The sequence below is a fragment of the Rattus norvegicus genome, chromosome 7 (genome assembly GCF_021556685.1).
Source record: "Rattus norvegicus strain SHRSP/BbbUtx chromosome 7, alternate assembly SHRSP_T2T, whole genome shotgun sequence".
In the NCBI taxonomy this organism is placed as follows: Eukaryota; Metazoa; Chordata; class Mammalia; order Rodentia; family Muridae; genus Rattus; species Rattus norvegicus.
In genome coordinates, this window is record NC_141540.1 from 129,542,288 (window position 1) to 129,561,418 (window position 19,131).

Below are 19,131 nucleotides of genomic sequence, written 5' to 3' on the forward strand. Positions count from 1 at the left end.
ATACACAAGATGCAAGCCGGTGAGGAAGTGGTCGTTTGGTCAGCAGTGATCAATTATCTGGGAGAAGCAAGGTGAGCGTGCGGGGAGTGGACTTCAGTGGCCTGAACATAGGCAGATGCAAGACACCCACCAGGTATGGAGACCAGAAGACCCACACGTGAGTCTCCCGGAAGCTCAGAGACCCACCCACATGTGAGTCCCCGGAAGCTCGGAGACCGCAAAGCTCCGTGGGGTCACATACGTGGGGTCACCCATCAAAACTCTGAAGCAGAGTAAACCATGAAGAGATGTGAGCAGGCAGTTTCCCTGAGTATCTCAATGGACTCTCTGCAGTTGGAGGCCCTTCTTCCCTAGTGAAAGAAGCTGGGGTATCAGCAGGAGGTTCTCAGATGCTCCGGTCCTGGGAACTGGAGGCAGAAATCAGGCTCCTAACTTTCTCCTGGCCCCAAGCCCTGAGGTTGTATTCCTGGCTGCCTCCCTTAATCAAGAAGCTTGAGACCCAGGGGAGACTTTGCCCTTCCCCCATAGCAGATGTGACCCCTTTCCCTGGCCCAGAGGGTTCAGGAGCCAAGTTCTGTCTGCTCCCTGAGTCTCAGGTCGCAGGAACCGCCCTGCAGCTGCTGCTGGTCCCCACCTGTGCACGGCTGCCTCAGGGGAACTGTGAACCTGCTCTAGTGGGCCCCAGGGACAGGGACACGGTGGAAACCAGACCCCCATTTGGGAGGAGTGGGGCCACGGACATGTTTGTGCCAACTTCTGGCTGGTCCCCCAGGGGGTCCTTCTGCTTGGAGCCAGGAAGCACCTGCCCAAGACACCAACTATGGTTTTCACAGGGAGGCAGATGATCTAATTCGCTCCATCCCAGAGCATCGCAGATGCCCTTCTTTTGGTTCTTTCCCCCCCCCCCCCCCGGAGCTTTTTTTCGGAGCTGGGGACCGAACCCAGGGCCTTGCGCTTCCTAGGCAAGCGCTCTACCACTGAGCTAAATCCCCAACCCCGACAGATGCCCTTCTTTAAGGTTTTTTCACCTTGATCCAGGCAAGGAGTACCTCACCTACCTTCCCTCCCCCACAATGCAGTGGCTTGGATTCTCACTGAGCCACCAATTTCTCCCACCTCGAAGCCAGCTCTTACACCCTGCACGTGGCCCTGAAACCTCCGGGTGCTTCGCCCACGCATGGCTCCACTCCTCAGAGCAGCTCCCAGCACTCCTAGGCCCTACCCTTGGGTCTGGTTCTCGACCTGTGAAACTCACATCCCCACTGCCTCTACATGGGCTCCAGGGTCTTTGTGTCTTGTCCTTATACATTCTTGGCACCATTGAGACGCAAAAATAAGCTGTCATTTATTTATGTGGCGTGGGTGGGGGAGGTTTGCTGGGTAGAGGACTGGGTTTCCACACCAAACAAGACATTCCCCAGCCTTACAAAGCGAAGTTTAAACGAAATTAGGCAGAGCTTTAGAAAAAAGCAATTCCAATCTATTAACTTTCAACATAATAAACAGCGATTCAAAACCGCCATTAAAATAACCAGAATTCTAATTGGAAGCTGTATTGATTCAGGATGACTCCAGAAGAGGCTGGGAGCTGGGCCAGAGGCGGGCTCACGGGGACATGGCCCTCCATCCCGCTGGAAGACTGAGCGACTCTTGCCTTCTGCCAGCCCTACAGCCCGGACTCCCAGCAGCTCCGAGTTTCTGTGCCTTTTCCACCCTCCCCGGTCCTCTCCAGGTGGTGTCTTTGCAAAGCTCCATTTGGCAGGATGTGTCTTCACTCCGCCTGCCTGCCAATGTAGCTGGTCAGCACCAGGACACAGCCTGACCGCTGGCTCCTTGTTTTTGGTTCTTTGCTCTTAGGCCTGGCCAACCTGGCTCTTTGGGTTGGAGGCTGGGGCCGAGGAGCTCTCATTGGAGATTTTGCCCAGCAGTTCTTCCCATGGTGCCAAGACCAGATTCTTTGGCCTTCTCGCCTGTACTTTGGGAACCGATGATGGGTTGAGATGTCATCTCCCAGGTGTTCTGATCAAAAGGCTCAGGCTCTTCCTGGCTTCTCCTCCTCTCACTGAACTTGGGAGTTGAAGAAAAGGTACATGAAGCTGGGGGCGGGTGGGAGAGGCAAGGGTGTGGTTAGCACAGACCATTAATCCTAACACTTGGGAGGTAGAGACGGGAGGAGGATCACTATTAGTTTGAGACCAGCCTGCTTTACACATCGAGTTCCAGGACAAACAAGGCTACATAGAGAGCGACCGTGTCTCAATGCTGAACTCCCACTTTAAAAACACACACACACACACACACACACACACACACACACACACACACACACACACACACACACAAACACTACATTAAAATCAACAGCTGAAAAAAGCCAACTTGTAGGGTTGGGGATTTAGCTCAGTGGTAGAGCGCTTGCCTAGGAAGCGGAAGGCCCTGGGTTTGGTCCCCAGCTCCGGAAAAAAAAAAAGAAAGAAAAAAAAAAAGCCAACTTGCAGGATGCCCTTTCTGACCCTGGCGTCATCTGACCAAGAGGGTATACTGAAAATGGAGGCTGCAAATTACAAACTGAGGTTGAGGGCTGTGGAGGACCATATACTTGTAGCCAGATGGATGCTTTGGGGGCTTTCCTCAGCTCACTAGTCCACTTACATCTTTGGGGGTGTCTCTTCCTCCCCGCTTTCCCCTTCCCTTTCTTTCTTTCTTCTTTCTTCTTTCTTTTTTCTTCTTTCCTTTCTTTCTTCTTTCTTTTTCTTTCTTTTCCTTCTTTTCTTCTTTCTTTCTTACTTTCTCCCTCCTTCCTTCCTTTCTTTCTTCTTTCTTTTCTCTCTTTCTTTCTTTGCTTCTTTCTTTTTTGAGACAGGGTTTCTCCATGTAGCCCTGGCTCTCCTGGAACTCACTTTGTAGGCCAGGCTGCCCTAGAACTCAGACATCTGCCTGCCTTGGGTCAAAGGTATGCATGCACCACCACCCGAAAAGAACCCTGGAGTCTGTCAGAGATGGCTGTGATTACCTCCACAGAAGGAGTATTCCTTTTATGTAGAGATGTTTCACACAAGACTGCTGAAATACCAGGGAACCACCACGCTCAGGGCCTAAGCACACATGGCCCTTTCTTCTTTCCTAGACATGAACCTGCAGTTTTCTAGGGATGTCCCAAGAAATCTCAATCACGGTAAAAGACATCCCTAAACTTTCATGTGCATCTACTGCTGCCCACGATTCGTGCCTTTTATCTTATTGTTTTACAATACTATGCACAGCATCCCTGCAGTTACTCTAATTCCGTTTACCAAAAAGAAGCAGGAACAGAGGGGATGAGGTTTCTTAGCAACCCTTGGAGATGTAACTTGAGAGTCACAGTCTGGTCTTGAAATTCTTCTCTGAAGCAGAGTCAGGAATCCTGACTTCTCCTGGAGGTCTCTGAACAGATCTCGGAATGCTACAAGAGGCAGTGGGGAGCTGTGTCTCCAGCCCTTGTCTCACTGCAGACAGTTGTCAAGAGTCACAGGTCATTTCTCCTAGGAGGCCTTTGGACAAGGACTGCAACAGATCTGCCACCAGTGTTGGGCTTTGGGCTAGGGGTTAATCAGGCAAGGTTCACTGTCCACTGGAAACAGTCTCTTTAGTCCTCTAGTGTCACAATTGCTGTAAAGAAAGAAGGTATCTACCCAAGAACCTGTGACTCTCTAATAGATGCCACAAGTGCCCAAATTCCGGGAGAATGACAGGCACTCTAATTCTCCCCTAAAGGAAGGCTTAGAGGCACCTCCCCTCCTTTATAATGGGCTCCCCTTCACTAAACATGCCTCTCCTCATTTACTCTATATCCTCTAACTTACACATTAGCAAGATCCTTCCCTTGTTGGCAGTGCAAAATGTGTGCACACCCGCGCACTCCCACCCACCTAGTTCCCTTCCATCAGGATTCAGAGCTGCAGGTCTGTGCTGTGGCCTGAATTTTCCTCAGAGCCTCCCTCCACCATGGCGCTGTTTGTCTGTCCATGGCATTAACTCTTCTGCTGAGACCCGGAGTTGAACCCATTACTGCAGAGACCAACTACTTCAGCGCCGTCTCTGTTGAACCAGACTGGAAGATAAAAGAAAAATAAGAAGCCACAGGTATGGATATAAGCCTTTAATCCAGGATTTCTTGGTCCGTGAGTGGTGACCCCTTTGGCAAACCTCTATCTCCCCACCCCCCCAAATGTTTCCATTATAATTCATAACAGTAGCAAAATTATAGATATATAAATGTCAATCTTTAAAAAGGCCTCACTGTTGCAGAGAAAAGCATTAGTTTTATCTCAGGGCTAATGATTTTGATCATAAAAAATGCAATAAGGGGTTGGGGATTTAGCTCAGTGGTAGAGCGCTTGCCTAGCAAGCGCAAGGCCCTGGATTCGGTCCCCAGCTCAAAAAAAAAAAAAAAAAAAAAAAAAAAAAAAAAAAAAAAAAAAAGAAAAAAAAGAAAAAAAAAAGAAAAAGAAAAAAAATGCAATAAGCTGGAGCAAAGGAGATTGCTCAATGGTTAGGAGCCAGAAGACCTGAGTTCACGCGCTTCCCAGCGACCATCTTAGGTGTCTCATAGCCATCTGTAAATCCCTCTGGACACTGCAGTCACATGCTGTGACCTGCCCAGCATGCGTCCTGGAACCTGACTAGGAGCAGAGAGGAAGTCAAGAAAGGACAAACAGCAGCACAGGAGAGCTGGGGTCCTGGTGGAGCGGTCCCTGCTCCTGCCTGGAGTGTCAGTGGTCTTGTTGTGTCTAGCACAGCAGGGACCAGCTAGTTAGCAGGAGGTGAAAGCATCCAGGAGGAAGCAGAAGGGGCTCACTTCTGAATACACCGATAACTGTCCCTAACACTCATGCTTGGACCTGAGCGGGAAGGCTTTGCTCTCTGAGCCTCCACAGGGTGAATGGCTTTGTCCAAATTCCCGTGGGTCGATGCCTTGGTCCTTGTCACTCCTGGCTGTGTCCTCGTCAACAATACGATTCACCCAGGGCTTCCTCCACTCCCAGGCACAAACCCACAAGCGGACAGTCTATAGGCACATGATTAAAAATAAAAAATTGGGGGGCTGGGGATTTAGCTCAGTGGTAGAGCGCTTGCCTAGCAAGCACAAGGCCCTGGGTTCGGTCCCCCCAGCTCCAAAAAAAAGAACCAAAATAAATAAATAAATAAATAAATAAATAAATAAATAAATAAATAAATAAAAAATTGGGGTTGAGGATTTAGCTCAGTGGTAGAGCGCTTGCCTAGCAAGCGCAAGGCCCTGGGTTCGGTCCCCAGCTCCGGAAAAAAAAAAAAAAGAAAAAAAAAGTTTAGGGCCGGAGAGATGGCTCAGTGGTTAAGAGAACATATTGTTCACGCACAGGACATGAGTTGTCCGTAACTCCAGCTCCAGGGGATCTGATGCCCTCTGACCTCCTCATGCATGGACATACACATGTACATATACATAAATAATAAAAGTGTTAAAACATAAAATGTTAAAAAGTTTGGCAATTTACAATCTTCTAATATTCCCACTCACTTCTATTTTGGGATAATCTTTATTTTACCAAACAAAATCCTTTCTTATCCAAAGCATTTTTCACTAAACATTTCAATTTTTTTGTTTTTTTTTTACCAAAAAAATATAACATACATGGTGTCTTTATATTTTCTTATATTTTTTCTTTGCTTGATGGCTTCAATCATTATTATTGTCTTTTATAAAACTTAGAACACATTTTTAATAAGAACTTTAAGTGAAAACCCAAGAGAAGATAACTAGACCACAGGAAACTTATACAAGGCATCTTAAATCTTAAATGTCTAACAGTTATGAACACAGGCATAATATAGTGATATTCCTTTTTTTCGTGTTAGCAAGCATGTTAATCACTTAAATATTTAACCTAAACTCTTTTTTTTTTTTTTGGTTCCTTTTTTCGGGAGCTGGGGATGGAACCCAGGGCCTTGCGCTTCCTAGGTAAGCGCTCTACCACTGAGCTAAATCCCCAGCCCCCCTAAACTCTCTTTTAAAAAGTAAAAGCAGGGGTTGGGGATTTAGCTCAGTGGTAGAGCGCTTGCCTAGGAAGCGCAAGGCCCTGGGTTCGGTCCCCAGCTCCGAAAAAAAAGAACCAAAAAAAAAAAAAAAAAAGTAAAAGCAGAGATGATTAATTGCCCCAGTTATAATATTACGGTATAATGTAACACAATATCTATCTAACTGGGCAGTGGTAGTGTGTGCCTTTCATCCCAGCACTCAGGAGGCAGAGGCAGGCAGCTCTCTTAGTTGGAGGCCAGCCTGGTCTACAGAGTGAGTTCCAGGGCAGCCAGAGCTACTCAGAGATAGCCATCTCTCAGAAAAACAAACAAAAACCAGGGGTTGGGGGTGGGGGTGGGAGAGAAAAATGAAAACAAAACAAAAAAAAAAAAACCCAAAAAACCAAAACCCTCTGTAAACTCCAAGATGTCTTTGTAAGCCTTGGATCAGTTTTGTTGCTGTTGTTGGTTTGTTTTTTAAATGAGACTTTTAAAAAAAATTTAGAGTTGTATCTTACATTGGCTTGGCTAAGGCCTTGAACAACCTATTTTGTTTTTTAAAAGTTGCAGTAGTGGCTAAAAACATCCTTAAATATCCTTAAAATGTTTATACATACATACAAAACATACCTAAAAGCACAGGAGTAAACATCTCTGGGATAAGGAGTTTGACATCTCAGGGTGAATTAATGATTATGATAGAATCATATTGGAAGTTGGAGTAGTCATTTTTTTTAAATTAATTTATTCCCACAAGCAACAGGGACCACTTCATAGAACCAGGATCCAGACAAGGATCAACTAGAAACAATCGACCAGAAGTGTATAATTAGGTGTACCTTATCTTTTCAAAAAAAGATTTTAAAATTTAAATGTTAAAAATGCATGTTCATCCACTAAAGAGAGATCTGGGACCATTAGCCACCTCTCCTTGTGTCCCCAAGGTGGTCACATTGATTCAATGTCCCCTTTTGTCTCACTTTGTTACTTGAACTGGTATACTAGACAGGCGGGGTGGCTAAGCTGGCTCGGTCTGCCGGGGCAGCTGGGGCTAGGACTTCTCTTTTCCCTTGAAAATTTTAGTTTTACTATGAGCTAAAGAAGAGTTGGGCCAATGTAGCAGCTTCAGTTTACATGAGCACTTACCTAAAAGCCAATTTAGTACTGAGCTAATTGGGTGTTAAAGAAATAGGCACATGTAAATAGTGCACACATATGAACTTTTAAGAACCAAAATTCTGAATATTTCTGTCTGTTGGGATTCTCCCCTAGAATCCTCCCCGTGAACAGGAAATGACATAAAGGCTGAGCGTATGTGGATCTCTGAGAGGGCGAGAGCTGTGCCACCTCTGGATTCACCCTTTACCCAGCCCCTCAGAGTGACAGATCTTCATCCTGCCCCTAGCTTCTTGACATATAGGGAGGGGTACTAGTCCAGGGCCTAGGACTCAGTGGTTATTTAAAATAACAGTGCAGGCTGGTCCCTGAGGACTTCAGTGCCTTCCTCTGCGTGTGGCCTCTATGCCTTGTGTCTCCCAGCAGTCACAGCTCCCAGATGGCTTATCTACTCTGTGAAGATCAACTGGACATTTGTTCTGTGCTGCTAAGGAGTCAGGCTATATGACTAAACCTTTATAGAGACCAACCCCGCCTCCCTCCTAAGAGCTCATCTTCCAAGAGAGGCAGAGTCATTTGACAATCTAAGAACTCCGTGACTGTGTTTTTCCATGGCTCTCCTTGTATAACAGCGTGGGAAAACAACACCCGTGTCAGAAGTGTGAGGCTGAAAATTCACGGGGTGGCCCGGAGAGGTTTTGCAAGAAGGTGAGTCTGCATGAACCCTTTTTAGGTGGGTCAACGCCTACAAGGCTGGGGAACATCTACAGAGGTGGGGAGGAAACCTGACTGACATTCAGGGGGACCTTGTGCTAAACGCTGACTTACAAAGACTCCAACAGGGAACAGACCCGTCCTAGACTAAAGTGTACTCTCCCTAGTAGATGGAGACTTTAGGTTTCGGCTAGGTGCCAAGTCACATGGGAAAATAAGCATCAGGTCTGGCCGGGTGTGGTGGCACCACATTCCTTTATAGTCCCAGCACTCAGGGACTGGTCTACAAGGGAGTTCTAAGACAGTCAGGGCCACACAGAGAAACCCTGTCTCAAAAAATACAAGAAAAAAAATTACCTGTCTCACCTTTGGATCTGTGTAGCAGCAAGTACTAAGTCGGTTATATCTCTTACCCTGAAGGCCCTCTCAGCCCAAGGTCCTATGTCCAGCTTCTTCCTGGGCAGGACAGGGACTCCTTGCTCCCATCTCTGACCCTGGTGGCCACTGTACCATGTGAAGGGAACATAGAAGGCATGGAGAATACCTCAGTAATCTCAGGATGCTGGTCCTGGACATATCTCAGCCCTTGGTGGTTGTTCAACCAGCTTCCTAAGGGTGCAGGGCAGCAGGCCAGGGGAGGACATAGAAATTGGTGTCAGGAGGGACTCCAAGAAGCATGCTAAGTGGGGGGGCTCAGGCTTGTGGGACAGAAGCAGAGGCCACAGCTATGGCAGACTGTCTGGCCTCACCCATGTCTAAGGACTCTATCCTTCTACCAGACCAGCCGAGAGTGCCAGAGCCCATAGACCAGGCCTTTAATCATCTGGGCCACCAGCACTTGGTGGGTGGGAATCTCTGTGGTCACTGGTGGAACTATACAGGGCACTGTCGTTGAGACAAGAAAGCTGGGAGGGAGCAACCCTGTTTGCCTGTGGCCACAGTCCCAGACAGACAAAGTCCAATACACAGTCTCCATATGGAAATGTGGTTTTGCAGTGGGTGGGACTGAAGGAACTGGGAAGGCCAGCTCTGAAAGAGGGCCTTGCTATCCCAAGCCCTCCTGTAAGCTGTGTGGCTCAGGGGTTCCAGTGGAAAGTGCTGTGGCTTAGGTTGAGGTCTTATAACGATCTCATAGGCCATTTCACAGGAGTGAAGAGAAAGGCAGAGAGCCCTGTGGGTCCACTCTTGTCAAGACTGTGTCCTTCATGGTTGGCTCAGACCAGTTGTATAAGCCAGTTGACATATCTGCCACTCGGAATAGATCATCCAAGTGCTGTGGAGGAGGAGCTGCAAGTGACCCTAAGTGAACCTTCTGAAACAAGGATGGGAGGGGGTGCTAAAGGACATCTCACTTCTGTCCCTTGCCACCCTATCTCCAGGTTAGGGACAAGGGGACAAGGGGACAAGGGGACAAGAGCTCTCTTCAGCTCATTTCCTGTTGTCCAAACAAAACGTCACTCCATATAGAAATGTAGAGAGAACAGAGTTTTATTCGGCTCATGGTTCTGGAGGTAGGAAAGTTTGAGAGAATGGGGGAGGGGGCAGGGCTAGCATCTAATGCTGGGTGTTGGTGTGCCTGATTGTCTGATGGCTTTGTGCTATGTCATAACGTGTGGAGGTATCACGTGTGGAGGTATCACGTGCAGACTGAACAAGTGTACCCGAGGGAACTTGCCCTTATAGCAAAGCCATACTCAAGACAACTTACTAATCCATGAAAGGCTTAATCTGTGCACAAGGGCCTTGGCAGAGGTCTCCTCTCTCGGTACTGCTGTACCGGGGATCAAGTTTCCTGGACATGAACATTTGGGGTACACATTCACACAATAGCAAACCTCCAGTGGCCCCAAGACCTGGCTCTGCTCACTGGCAGGACCCCTCAGCCTGGGCATTTGCCAGCAGCAGGGCACCCCAGCCTGAGTGCAGGGAGGATTTGGGACTTTTCTTATGCCTGGGTGTCCATGGATTGTCTGAATTTGGAACACCAGAGGGTTCCAAAACTGTTCTGTAATAGAATCCGAGGGATCTGCCCCAAAGGTGGGCATCCTGTTCATATCCCCTTGTCTAGTACCCACACTTGAGTACAAAGCATGGGGACCCGCACAGCCAGACTTGTGGAACAAATGAATGAGGTCCTGCTAGGGACTTCCACGTGGGAGACACCCAGCAGCAAAGGGGGACCCTCAGAGAGGAGACTGTCGTTGAGTGCCAGAATAGGGTCTCTCCGCCGTCTTTTTGGGCAAGAGTCACCGTGGGATTAGAGGTAACGGGCTTATGTCTGCTCAGGGACTGAGAAGGACTGGGTGTGGGCACAGGAGAGGGTGAGGCTCCACAAGAAATACCATAGTGGCAACCGCAATTTCTGTAAAATAGCTCTGTATACAAGGTCCTTCGTCTATGTGTCGGTTCCCGCAGAGACGCCATGATCTGGGGGCGTCTCGGTCCGGTCTTCGTCCTCATCCTGGTCCTCGTCCTGGGCTCTCCTCCAGCTGCCTGGCCGCTCATCGCCCCAGCAGCAGCAGAAGGCGCCCTGCGGTATCAAGGCGCAGGGAGAGGCTTGCAGGGCCAGGGCCGGGCGGGCGGAAGCCACAGCAAACTAGGCACGGCGCTTGGAGGTCACACGGAAGCCCTGCGAGGAAAGGGGTGCTGAGACCCGCCCCGCTGGCCCAATGGGGAGCAACCCCCTGCCCCGTGCCTTCCCACTGCTGTTCCCACTTACTTACTGCCCCAACCCACTGTTTCCCCCTGCTCCAGGTCCACTGCCCAAACCCATCACCTTGTTCTCATTCCCCTAATCCACTAATGTGTCTGTCCACTGCCCTATCCCACTGTTCACACTGCTCGGTCGCCATCTACCGCCTCATTCCTGCTCTGCCCACGGCCTCGCCTCCACAGCACAACCCCACGACCTCCTCCCGAACTATTGGTCATTATCCCTCCTGCCACTCACTGCTCCATCACTATCCCAACCCTACACTGACCCGCCCTAGAGCTCCTCCTACTCTCCCATAGCCACTGTTTTCCACCGTTGGGCTGCCTGCAGTACCATTTCTCCGTCCCTATCTCTCCACCCCACTCGTTCTAAACTGTGCTAACAGTAGAGAACTGTCTCCTACGCCAATCCTTTTCTGCCCTGGTGCGTGTGAACTCTAGGACCACCGGTTGATTGCCTACACTCGTCGCATCCTGAGACCACACCCATTATACCATTAAACCACGCCCACCAGCCCAACCGTCAGACTCCTCTTGGTCCTTGAGATGAAGATTCTATGGGGAGAGTGTAAAAAGGCACACTCACTTCACACCTTCACTTCCCACAGAACGAAAGCCCAGTACCAGCCGGCTCCCAACCGTACTCACTTCATGGATGCCGCCCCATCTTTACTAGCTTCATAAAGCCCAGTCAAGTAGGGACTAAGGCGTGTGTGTGTGTGTGTGTGTGTGTGTGTGTGTGTGTGTGTGTGTGTGTGTGTAGGGGTTGGGGGTGCGTAATCTGGAGTAAAGACCACAGGGCTGGGAATGACTCCATTTTGTCCCTGCCTCCCATTGAACAAGACCAAGGCGTTGACGGTCCCAGCTGGGAGGAGTGGGTAGCTGAGCCCTGTGCTACACTGTAAGGCTTGAAACAGAACCAGAGGCACCATTCCAACTTGGGTAGGAAGCTAGACACCACCCCCAGGGTTCTATCTGAGAAACCAAGGCAGCAGGGCGTCAGAGGGCTGGATGGAGCTAGGGCTCAGAGTTCAAGAGGACTGCAACCTCTTCTCATCTCCAAAAGGCTTGCCCTCCAGAGAAGATTCCCATTGGCCCTGGAACTGGCCTGTCCCTTCAAGTCTTTCTTCCAGATCTTTGCCTACCTACTGCCTTCTTGGAGGTGGTGCCCAGGGGAGACCCAGTGTCCAGGCTGTTCCAGGACACTTGAACAGAACACTTGAAACCCCAGACATTTCTGCCCTAGGTAGACATGAATGCTGAGTCCTGATATGACCAAGATGGAGATGGGCACAGGGGACTGAGAGAGAGGAGAGGAAGCAAGGGTAACCCAACAGTTGTTATTCTGCAGCTGTTCAGTTGGGGTTGACTTGGGTCAAGTCCCTTCCCCATGTGCGGCCCAAGCCATTGACCTTTGGATGCCAGGCCAGGAGGTGACCAGGAAGAAAGCCAAGGGTGGCTTCTCAGTGCCAGGAGCTTAAGTGTGTGTCCTCTGAGACAGGGTCAGGAAATGAGAACAGGCTAGCTAGCTCCAAGCCAAGGAGTCATGGCAGGACAAATTGCCTTTAGCCACCCAGGGGGCCTAGGCCTTCTAAGGGAGGATGTGTGGACCAGACAGGACCCTGGTAGAGGCTGGGAAGCCATACTTAAGGAGGATGTCTCTGGTCTTAGGGAGGCATCCATGTAAGTGGCCTCCAAGCTAAACAAGTGTGGGGCAGAAGATAGGAGAAACAGTGCTGTAAAGTCACAGGGAGCTGACAGAGCAGAAAGCAAGGACGGCCATACAGGCAGAAAGGGCAAGAGGAGAGAGACCCTGAGGTCTCAGTTCTGAGGCTTTGCCAAAGGACGCCAGCTGCAAGGAGACAAAATTATCCTCTGGAGTAAAGAGATCGCTGCCCCCAGTAAGACAGAAACCACAAAGGGTTTCTCCGCCCTGTTTCACCCACCCTTGCCCTTGATCCTGGGAAGAACTGAAGGAGAGATCCTTAGAAAAAGGGAATGCCAAGTCAACCTGTCTGCGGATTTGCAAGACAAAGTCTTATCTGGCTGCTGGATAAGTAGAGACGCCCGAGGTGGCTCTGTTATGAGTGGAGCAGACTTTGTTCTACGAAAAGTGAACCCTCATCCAGGAAGGAATGCAAACGAGCTCTACTAATAATTTGATAAAGAAAACAGTTCACGGTAAAATACGAGCAAGTTCAAGTAGAGACTGCCGAAAGAACAAGCCGGGTAAGACCGTTAGGATCACTTGACAATTAGACACAAAACGTGAGCCCCGTAATTCCAAATGCAATGTTGAAAGCATGAGACAAAATAAACTATGAAGATGACCACAGGGTAGGAGTGTGTGTGTGTGTGTGTGTGTGTGTGAAACAGGTGTGGGCGTGCATGTGCGTGGTCAGGTATGGAGCATGTGCATGTCACTGGCTAAGTCCTTTTTCATTAAGCTACTACCCAACCAACAACCCACAGGTATTAGCAGTGTATAATTGAAGCACAAGTCTTAGTAGTACTCTTGACGTGGTTTCCTATACTATATCCTAGGCTGTCCTTTCTGCAAAGCTCAAGGCCACTGAATTTCTACTCCTCCTGCCTCAATCTCCCGGAGTTGCCAGAGACTGAGCCTAGCACTGCGTGCAAACTGGGCAAGAACTACCAATTAAGTGACACTCCAGGCCCCAAAGGCAGAATTTCTAAAGAGTGGATATTACAATGGCAGGAATTAACAGAAAGGGAAACAAAGAATCATTCAAAAGGCAACACAGAAGCCAGGCAGCTCAAACAATGGAGAAGGGGACCGTGTGCAGCCACTGGGAAGGTTTAGCAAGGGCCAGCCAGAAGCTCAGGTGATAGAGAGAGAGAGGGACAAGATTTCAAGAGGTGTCTAATCAGCCAGTGTTGACAGTGTAGTTAGTATTGGTTGTTTGTTTTTGACACAGGCTCTCACTTCCGGAGCTCTGGCTCGACTGGAACTCACAGAGCTTCAATCTGCTTCTGTTCTGTTTGTGAGTGCTGGGATTAAGGCATGTGCCACCACAACCTGGCTCAGTGCACAGTTTATAGAAGCCCAAACAACCCAGGATGAATGAATAAGCCACACCCTTGGATGACTGGAAGGGTGACAGCTTACCATAGGAAGGGATGATGACAGTGTTGTTGATTTCTTTCTTTCTTCTCTTTCTTTCTTTTCTTTCTTCCTCTCTTTCTTTCCTTCTTTCTTTTTTTTTTTTACTTTTATTTAGCATGCACACATATGGGCACAAGTGTCACGGCACATGTGTGGACGTCAGAGGACAACTCGAAGCCAGTGTTCTCCTACTGTGTAGTTTCTAGCGACTAGAACTCAGGTCATCGCAACTGATGGCAGGCACCTTTACTCACTGAACCATCCTGGCCACCCTGCAAATGCTGGCTTTCTGAAAGGAGGCAGAGCTCTTGTAGGTACAGTGTCCCGAGGACGGGCTGAGAGCAGGTGGCTGTTGCCTGTCTGTGTGGTACAGGTAAGAGACACAACTGGAGACCATTTAGTCACCTGATCATGCCAGAACCTCACTGGGCGATGCCGCTTGGGTCAAATAAAAACATTCTGCCCTGAAAGTCTGAGACACATGGGCCCACACAGAAGGCAAGAGGGACAGAGGCAGGCGCATTTGGAAACAGACTGGATAATGACGACACTGTCACTGTAGTATAAGAGGCATTGCAAGGCAGAGTTGTAACTTGGCCCTTAGTAGTTTGCTTAGCAGGCATGATGTTGTGGGATCCATCCTAGCACCCCCCTACCTAAATGCTAGTCAACTGACAAGAGCAAAATTTCTACCAGAGGAACTCCTATATACCTCAAGGCTGTTAGGCTACCTGGGTAGGAGGCAAAAGCACAACTTTTCTTGCTTTGGAATTTGGTAAGTAGGATTTTCAGGGACCTCTAAAACACCAGTAACAGACTCAAAAACCAGGAGAGGAAACACTGGAATGAAAAAGTAGAGAGGTCTGGAGATGTGGCTCCATCGTCAGAGTGCTTGCCTGGCTAGCACAAAACCCCGAGTCTAATCTGCCCCACCCCCTCCACTTTGCAGAAACTGGATGTGGTTTTGCACGCCTACAGTCCTAACGCTCCAGTAGATAAAGGGATCAGAAGTTGAAGGTTATCCTCTCTGTATAGAGTTTGAGTCCAGTCTAAGATACACAGGGCCTCCTGTCAAAGAAAGAGACTGAGGGCAGGTGAATGTTGGGAAATAGGTAAGATCAGTGTTAGATGTTGTGGCCATCGGCCCCAGTGGCTCTAGTGACCCCTCTTGGCCCCCGAGCACATGCGTGCTCTCCTTCCACACAGCTTCAGGATAGACACAGGGGGAAATGAATATGGTTGGTATTGTGGCGTGGTATCCCAACAGGCCACAGCACCCAAGCATCTCTGTGCTTTCACGGCCTACGTCAGGAGGCGGATCAAGTCAGCATGTGTTGTTTGAGGCTACCCTGTCCTGAAGCTGTGTTTTCTTCAGCACTGGCTTTCCACAGAGCTCAGTTGGATATGAAAGGTAAAGGTTGAATGCACAGGTTGAAATATGCTGCAAATGTTGGATTTATTTCACACAGAGAAATGTCTAAGGCAGCAGTTCTCAACCTGTGGGTCAAGATTTCTACAGGGAAATCACAGAGCAGATATTTTGCATATCAGGCATTTCAATTATGGTTCACCACAGTGACAAAATTAGTCAGGAAGTAGCAACAAAGTCCTTTTATGGTTGGGGGTCATATAACGTGAGGAACTGTGTTAAAAGGTCAGAGCATTGGAAGGCTGAGAACACTGGTGTAAGCCATGAGATTAGAGAGACAGAAGAAAAAGTCTAGTCAAAGTAGGTTTATGACTAGCAGATATAAGGTGGGAATGAACAAGCTTGTTGGAAGAAACTAGCATATCCCCAGAGAAGCTGATCATGTTTAGCAAATGACAGAGCAAGGTGACAGAAAGAACCACATTTCTGAAATGTCATAGACAAATCTGACCTTACAATGCTCAGCCGTCGAGGACTTTCATGTTATTTGCTCTCAGTGGGATATTTACAAAAGTTAATCAATTCAGTACAAAGGTTATAGAGTAAAGTCACACAGGCAATTGGTTTCTGGTCACTAATAAGTCAGCTTAAAGGAAGTGAAGCCCCATACTGATGCATTTTTCAGGAGGAGAACAGAGTCCAAGTAACTTAGGGTCTTCGTTAGCTTGGTCAACTTGACACAGCCTAGAGTCATTTGTGAGGACTGCCTAGATCAGATTGGACTGTGAGTATGTCTGTAGGACATCATCTTCATTATTAATTGGTGAAGGGGGGGTGAGCCACCCACAGTGGGCAGTGCTATTCCTTATGCAAGTGGTTGGTCTACATAAGAAAGCTAGTTAAGCATGAGCTGAAGAGAGAAAGCAAGCAGTATTCTTTCATGGTTTCTGCTTCAAGTTCTTGTCCTGACTTTCTCCAGTGATGGACTATGGCCTGAAAGTGTAAGCCAAATAAACCCTTCCCCCCTGAACTTGCTTTTGATCGGTTTTTGTTTGTTTTGTTTTGTTTTGCTTTTTTGTCACAGCAAGATCAAAGAAACCACTGTAATGAAAGTTAGAAATGGTTGGGTTAATAGTACCCCAAACCACTGCGTTATTTTTTTTTCAGATACAATTAAATTAGACAGGGTTAGGTAAGCTGATCAAGAAGGGGTATGGGATGGAAAACATAATAAATATTAGGGAAGGATAACGGACAGCCATGGCAAGATGAATGCAGGACAAACTCAGACATGCTCGTAGCTAAGACAAAAGCCAACTCCCAGCGGTATGAATAACTAAACAGCCCATGTGCCCCACAGCCAATACTATGCTTGAAAGTTGTCAGAGTAAAAGTGGAGTTGTGTGAAACTACAATAAGGAAGGAAGGAAGGAAGGAAAGGAAGGAAAGGAGAGAGCAAGCGAGCCAGGATACTGTGAAGAAGGGGTCCTTGCACACGGCACCATCTTAGGAGACTGCTGGTACCATGGGCTGGGAGAGAGGGCCCTGGGATTCTTCTCAGAAAACCTTACAGCTCTTTAGTTTCTCAACTGACACTACCCATGACTGGTCCTGACACAACTTCTCACTTTTCTTTGGAACTCTTTGTCTCCTCTGACCTCCCTGGTGCAGTTCATCACAGCATGCGTTCTCTGCAACACTCCCTCCAGGCAGTATCTATGCAGAGACCTCCTCGTTATTCGGGGAGGCTCACAGTGGCTATCTGCCCACTCTTAGGAGCAATGCACAAAGGTGATACCACCGAGAAAGGAGGACAAGCTGCAGGTGACATGGTGGTTAGAGATCCAAAGACATTTAGAAAGTAACCAGAACTAGGAAATGGACTCACCCACCACTTGGGGACCCTGGTGCCAATGTACTCAACCAACTGTACTTTCTATGTTAAAATCACAAACACCAGGAAGTGAAATTCCAAATATCATTTTTTAAAGCATCAAAATTTATTTATAAAATGTATTTAGAAAAGTATCAATATATGTCAATAAGTAAAAACAAATCAGGATTTCAAATGAAGCCTATAATGTGTAACATTTTCTGGACTTTAATGCTAAGTGCTGATTAGGAACTACGCAGCTATAGTTACTAAGTGTCCTGAGTAGGGACAAATAACATCAGGAATGATAAATCCATAGAGGCTTGGTGATGTCTCACTTGTTTTTATTTTCATTTGTTACACAGCATATACATACTGTTACATTGTGAGCTGTACCATTGTCTTAAAAGTTCCTTGGTATTTTTGATCAGTAACTCACTCTCAGCGGCTAATACTATATACCTAAAACAAAGTAACGAATACTTAAGTAATGCCAAGATATAGCGCAACAGAGTAGACATTTCCATTGTGGGGTGTCAGGTCTCCCTAAAGGGATCTACAGGTTTGATACAGTATCAATAAAATCTCTAAGGCCCTTTTGAAATTGACAAGCTGATCTTGGACTTTACATGAGAATTCAAAACTCACTGAAAAAGTTGAGAAACTTATACAAGATCTGTTTATAGCTAATAAAAATGAAGGCGATGTGGAATTGGCATAAAATTAGTAAACAGACTGAGCAGCAGGACAGATGAAATTCAGGGCCCATTCAAGAAGTTTGTTTTCAGTTTTGTTTCTCTTTTGAGACAGGGTTTACTTTGTATCCCAGGCTGGCCTCAAAATCTCAGCAACCCTCCTGCCCAGCCTCCCCCAAGTGCTGGGATTACAGGCATCCACTATCACGCCCAGTTAAGACTGTACCTTGTGTGTGTGTGTGTGTGTGTGTGTGTGTGTGTGTGTGTGTGTGTGTGTGTGTGTGTGTGTATACAGGTGTCTTTGTAGGCAAGAGGACAGAGGTTGATGTTGGATTTCTTTTTCTATCTATTGCACCGTTTTTATTTTATTTTGAGACCGGTTTGGTTTTTTTTTTTTTCCTCCATTTCTGCCAGAGTGTCTGGCCAGTGAGCTCTGGGGAGCCTTCTGTCTTTGCTGCCCTTGTTACTGAGGTTACAGGCATGGTGTGCCATGGGACCTGGCCCTTATCTAGTGCTGGACATCTGAGCTCATATCCTTATGCTCATACAACAAGCACTTTATGCACTGAACCATCTCCCTACCAGCCCCCAACCCCTTTTTCATGACAGGGCCTAGGCGACTCTGAAACACCTTTACTTCCCAAGTGCTAGGATTACAGGTATGCATCGCCACTTCTGCAGAGACTACTCTCGACACAGATGCCGCAGGCCTCTGAAGGGAGGCTGCATTTTTTTTTCTTTTTTTCTTTTTTCTTTTTTTCGGAGCTGGGGACCGAACCCAGGGCCTTGCGCTCGCTAGGCAAGCGCCCTACCGCTGAGCTAAATCCCCAACCCCGCATTTTTTTATAGTAGTGCTGAAGCATCTGGACACCAGAGAACAAATGAGTCCAAACCCTGAACTGTACACAGACCCATTCCCAGTGAGTCAACAAGCTACAGTGTGCAAGCCAACGCCAAAGGCTTCGAGAAAGAGGCACAGGAGAGTTCTCCTGTTTTTAGAAGGGACACCAAAGTACTAGCCACACCAGGAGAAACTTGCAGACAAATGGATAATACATTCCTTCATCACAAAGATGATGTATAGTACATACGATGTATATGGTAGGAAAGCTTCTACCACAGGTCAGATTTCCAATACAGGAAGGAAGGAAGGAAGGAAGGAAGGAAGGAAGGAAGGAAGGAAGAAAGGAAGAAAGGAAGAAAGGAAGAAAGGAAGAAAGGAAGAAAGGAAGAAAGGAAGGAAGGAAGAGACATTACTAAGCAGAGGTTCCAGGCAAACCATTGGGAGGACAGTTGCCAGCTCATTTATCTGCCAAGTGAACACACAGAATGTATAAAAAACACTATAGAGCCAAAAGCCAAAAGGCAAACAATGCAACTTAAAGATGGAGAAAAGACTTAAGTGAAAGCTACACTGAGCGGGGCTACTCATCTGGGGTGACAGGTACTTTGACAACTTACCAGGTGAGAGCCCTCAGTGGTGAAGCAC

The 19,131-nt window shown here is 47.7% G+C and overlaps 1 protein-coding gene across 10 annotated transcripts in view; it reads right to left on the reverse strand.

Annotated features, from left to right (window-relative positions):
- Nucleotides 1-9,336: 9,336 nt before the first annotated feature.
- Ttll8 (tubulin tyrosine ligase like 8) overlaps nucleotides 9,337-19,131 on the reverse strand; it is a 66,833-nt gene continuing 57,038 nt past the window's right edge. For all 10 annotated transcript variants that reach the window (XM_087557526.1, XM_087557525.1, XM_087557527.1 and 7 more), the window contains 1 exon segment: nucleotides 9,337-10,495. In XM_087557526.1, the coding sequence (XP_087413652.1) occupies nucleotides 10,463-10,495 (33 nt within the window). In that variant the 3' untranslated portion in view covers nucleotides 9,337-10,462.